Genomic DNA, 5,199 nt, shown 5'->3' on the forward strand with positions numbered 1-5,199 from the left:
TTTTCACACAGAGAAATATTGTTTCTGAGTCAAGAACACCTCTTCCTTTTAATTTGCAGCTTACTTGCTATGTAATAAGCCTGCAGTCAGTCAGTGAATGACCTAATCAAACTTGGCATGCTTTAATCTATCCTTGCTAATTAAGGGTTTCATGTTTTAATCTCTCACAGCGATCTTTTTCTTCTAATATATTGACACTCCCCCATCTTTGTTATTTTAATTGTGGCCTTTGCCTTCAGAAATACCTTCATTTTTCATTCCCCATGATGCTGAGGGTGCTGTAAAATGGTTTCAAATCAGTAGATGTAGATGCACATGCACAATACCTATACATACCTACCTAAAAGTAGATGCACATGCTGATGAATGACCTCTTATAGGCCCATCCTCCTCCTCAGTCATGCTGGATTTCCACAATTTCTGCAGAAGCACAAAACTCTGACCTAAATTACATGTATACTGATTTATCATGCAATGTGAATAGAACTAGTAGAGAATTACATGCTACATTTGAAGAAAGATGATTGAAAGATATACCATAAAGGCAGAATTCTGGACAAACACTCTTGCCTTTGGAACTGGTGGATTAAAAAACCCCTGGAGCAAAAGGGCAGTTAATAATATCTCTATTTAATGAAATGACTATTAAAATAAGCACAGTTTTTTTTTGATGCTCTGACAGAATTAAATCGTTTAATATAGTGACCTGCCTTGGAAAGTATGCCAGGTTAGATTATCTCTAAGTTAATGTGCTACTCTGACGACAACAACAACAACAACAATAGTAATAATGATTATTATTATTATAACAGTTCCGTTTTATGCAGCCACATAGCTAATCAGTTTGCTTAGAGCAACAAAGGAAGCGCCGCTGCTGTCTTCTTGCTCGCGCACGCACCGCTGGCTACAATGGTAAAAGTGCGTGCTCGCTCCCGCTGTGTAGCGACAAGATGGCGGTCGCCGCCGGATCAGGTAAAACGGTTGAGACGTATTTAATCACTGCGAAAAGCTATTTTTGAACAGTGTTGTCAGTGAATTTTTACCGCGTACCTGTTAGGTTTTATGATTAGATGGATTCCGCATTGAGGCGCTGTGCTATGTTGTGTTATTACATAGAAGCTAAAACAAAGCTGAGGAGAATGAATAGGAAGCGATGCTAGCAGCTAAGCTATCTTAAGTTAGATAAAAGGACAGCAGGTCTCACTTCAGTGCTGTTTTATGGGCGTGGAGCCGTTACTCGCCAGCCATCAGCAAATATGAGGCATTGCAACTTGCTTATGCATTTGTGTATTCATTTATACATTTTAATTTAATAGTTTGATTTAGGATGCTGCTTAAATTACAGCATCCTGTTGTCAAACCACAGCACCGCCACCCCACCGGAAAATGACAGCCTGTTTGCGACATCAGATTATTTACAGGCGCGATGTGTTGCAAACCGGGTGTGTAGCGTTACTTAAATGTCATCAAGAAATGCGGGTGAATCCCGCAGTAAGACGGTCTTCCTGCCCGGCTGTTAAACGTAAACAGTGACTGTACGTTTTCCGAGAGCTCATGAGGGAAACATGACCTGCGCTGAGCTTCACTGAGCTTCTCTGGAGACGCCGGTGAGCTGAGCTGAAATGCTGCAGCAGCTGGCAGTGTGACTGGGTTTGTTTGGATGGCTCTGTTAAGGGTGCAGCCTCGTCGTATCTCACTGCGGAGGCCAAGTGATGCGGCACCGCCGGAGCCAGATGCTCAAGTCTCACAGGACGTGAAAATAACACCTGCTCTTATCAAAAGGCTCACGTAGGCTGCGCAGCTGAGGCGTCCCTTATTTTTTCTGTCTTATTGAGTCATAACTTCATAACTGCAAGTCATTTTGTCTGGCACACTGCTGGCAGTTTTATTTAGCTTCGTAAATCTACCTGTGGCTCTGGAAGTTTGCATGACTGAATGGCTGTGTGTTTACCCACAAACAGGCGTTAAAGTTCCTCGCAATTTCCGGCTCCTGGAAGAGCTGGAGGAAGGTCAGAAAGGTGTGGGAGATGGAACGGTGAGCTGGGGCTTGGAGGATGATGAGGACATGACCTTAACACGATGGAGAGGGGTGATCCTTGGCCCCCCAAGGGTTAGTGGTGCCATTTTTAACACCTGGATGAGGACTTTGCAGGAGCAGGGGAGTGTTGACCAAGCCAAAAGATTAAGTTACTTAAACCAAAGGTGTCAGGTTTGATTTGTGCATGGCATGATGTTGGGGAGCAAATCAGGTCGTCCATGTGAAGAAGAGGAAAACATCGAGGCACTAACACTACTTTGCAGTGCTTCGAATGAATGTTTTTGAATTAAAACAGAATAAATGTGAAGCAGAAGCACAATTAAACTCCTGACTAAAGACCAAATATCGCATAAGTTTGCAGCATAATGTTGTTTTTGACTGCTGACAGATGTCCCAGTATCTTTTTAGTTAATTTTTATTTATAGGTATTTATAAATACTTAGCACTGCTCAGTGCTAAGCTGTAAAGTTGAAATGACCTATATGAGACTGTTATTGAAAATGCTGTTTTTAAATTATTGACTACAGTCCTTTGAGGACCTCTTTCACAGGACCATGGACATTACCGTATGTTAGATTGCAGCTGGGTCAGCCAGTTTGTCTTCATCTACAGTGTATTCATTTACTGTGTGACTGGGTAAAACTGCAGCAGTGCTGTCACAGTTACAGCCTGTATGCAGGGAGCATAAAAAAATTCTGGCATGCCACCAAATGTTTTGGCCAGAGCCAAAAATTGTAATAAAATTAGCAGTTATGTTAATTATAGCAGACATTTTGTTGATTAGATTAAAGCAAAAGGCACAGATTTGTGTAAAAACAAGGTACCGCAGACTCTTTAAACTCTCCCCAGGGCCTTTGTGAGTCAGGAGAAAAAAAACCCTACAAGGGTATTTCCTGCCTTAGTTTTCACATGATGTTGTTGCACACAGTGAACATTGTGTACTTTTTTTTTTTTTTTTTTTTTTTTGTTCTTCAAAGTTCGGTGTGCTGTCTTCTCACCTCTCCCTAACTTCCTTTGATCAACAGACAAGCTATGAAAACAGGATGTACAATCTGAAGGTTGAATGCGGGCCAGGATACCCAGAATCACCACCTTTTGTCAGATTTGTGACAAAGATAAACTTGAATGGCGTGCACACCTCCAACGGTGTGGTATGTGAATTATTTATCATTATTCTTAAGCTTGATTGGCTCATTTTGGATGCACTCTGTGGAAGGAGCATCATATCTGCTCTGTGGAGTCAGATAAACAACTGATCAACTAGCTTAAACTGGCCTATCACTGATATGTCAGGATATATGTTTCGTATCATCTTATTGTTTAATACTCTCACTTACTGGTTGAATATTGGCTGAAATATCAATATAAGATTTTATTTACTCCTTAAAAGTCCCAAAAGGTCCAGCTCTGCAGTTGTCTGGTTATGAGTTCATATCATCTTGTTTAGAAGACGGCCATTGGTTCCATGGAAAAAGACGATAATAGATGATTTACATAATGTACATCTCGATCTTTATTCAGATGTTTTAGGATTTTCCAAGAGTTTTTTTTTTTTTTTTTTTTTTTAAAGATCTCAAAAAATTGGTAATATGTGGGATCTTTTTTCCTAACTTACATGAGCACCATGCAAGTTAGGAAGAAAGACGAGGGCCAGTTCAGCCTTCATTCTTATTTAAAAACCCACTTAGGGGCAGTAGGTAGAGTGGTGACCCCATGATCAGAAGGTCGGGGGTTCAACTCCACTGAACGGCTACCCTGAGGTACCCCTGAGCAAGGTACCGTCCCTACACACTGCTCCCCGGGCGCTGCATTGGTGGCTGCCCACTGCTTCACTGGGTGAATGGGTTAAATGTAGAGGAACTATTTCCCTATGGGGACTAACACATACACACACATTATACACACATTATACTTTCAGACTTTTTTATTTTTATTTTATTTTTTTACTTTTAATGCAATATAATATTATAAGAGATTAATTGTCTAATATGGTCATCTCAGGCACACTGCTCTACCTTTAAACACCCACCTGCTACTCAAACCTTTTATTTTACGTGGCAAAACGCTGGGGGCAAAGGATAAAATTGCTTGTTTCAGTCTGTGGATAAACTGAGATGCTGTACCAAGGTAATTCATTAAGGATCGCTGTGAGCTATGGATCATGCGAAGCGACACTAGTCTATTTGGAAATGGAATAGATACAAAGGTCCCCCTTTTTTTGCACGTAAATAACATGACTTCCTCGCTTCTTTGTGGGTGGTTGCACTCATTTCACTTGGTCAAGCGTGTCAGTGCTCATTCATCTGTTGCTCTGCTTTTTTTTTCTCTAATTGTATGCCCAAGGTTAATGTGTGAAGCGTGACTTAAACACATTGCAGGTTAAAGCAGCAGTAAATCAGTTTCTATTAAAATAAATATGAATACCGGTATAATGGATCTGAACAATGAAATACAGTTATTAAAAAATAAATAATTTTTAAAAACATTTTGGTGCTTTAAAAAGGTAAATCCAAGATGGGGGATAATTACAATGTCTAACTGCATCCATCTCCACCCTGCAGGTTGACATGCATGCAGTGTCTGCGCTGGCCAAGTGGCAGAACTCCTACAGTATCCGGATGGTGCTGCTGGAGCTTCGACGGCTCATGACCTGCAAGGAAAACATGAAGCTTCCTCAGCCACCTGAAGGGCAGATCTACACCAACTGAGCCCCTGCTACTTTTGACTCCATGTTTTCTTTTTGTTTCCCACTTGTTCCTCTCTCTGTTTTGCTTTCATCCCTTTATCCCATCCCCCGCCATGTGACATTCCACCTCCTATCAACACCTTGGCTGAATGCACACACAACAGAAAACTTATGAATACAAGCAGATACATGCAGACGTACACACAGACACTGCTGTACACACACACACACACACACACACACACACACACACACACACACACACACACACACACACACACACACCACTTATTAAGCCGTCATAAGTCATTCCAGCCCTCTGTCCTCTCCTATCACTGGAGCTCTGGGTGGACTCGAGTCAGTCCACACCAGATACGATCATTCGAATACTGTACATCTTACTAATCTTTTTTTTTATTATTATTATTTGTTTAAAAATGCAGATTGTACAATAACATAAATAATATTGAGTGTA

At 41.0% G+C, this 5,199-nt stretch overlaps 1 protein-coding gene across 2 annotated transcripts; it reads left to right on the plus strand.

The window, feature by feature from the left end:
- Positions 1–819: 819 nt before the first annotated feature.
- On the plus strand, positions 820–5,199 carry LOC147306198 (ubiquitin-conjugating enzyme E2 variant 1-like). 2 transcript variants are annotated; one of them, XM_086277721.1, is made up of 4 exons: positions 820–972; positions 1,962–2,110; positions 3,064–3,189; positions 4,600–5,199. In XM_086277721.1, exons 1-4 carry the CDS (start codon positions 951–953, stop codon positions 4,744–4,746), a joined length of 444 nt encoding a protein of 147 aa, XP_086133847.1. In that variant the 5' UTR covers positions 820–950; the 3' UTR covers positions 4,747–5,199. The 2 variants fall into 2 exon arrangements, with proteins under 2 accessions (XP_086133847.1, XP_086133846.1); XM_086277720.1 differs by lacking the exon at positions 820–972 and having other exon boundaries at positions 1,913–2,110.

Source organism: Aulonocara sp. 'chitande type north' Nkhata Bay, linkage group LG20 (assembly GCF_057382095.1).
Source record: "Aulonocara sp. 'chitande type north' Nkhata Bay isolate Kocher_YH1m ecotype deep benthic linkage group LG20, A_spYH_male_GT1.1, whole genome shotgun sequence".
Taxonomy (NCBI): Eukaryota; Metazoa; Chordata; class Actinopteri; order Cichliformes; family Cichlidae; genus Aulonocara; species Aulonocara sp. 'chitande type north' Nkhata Bay.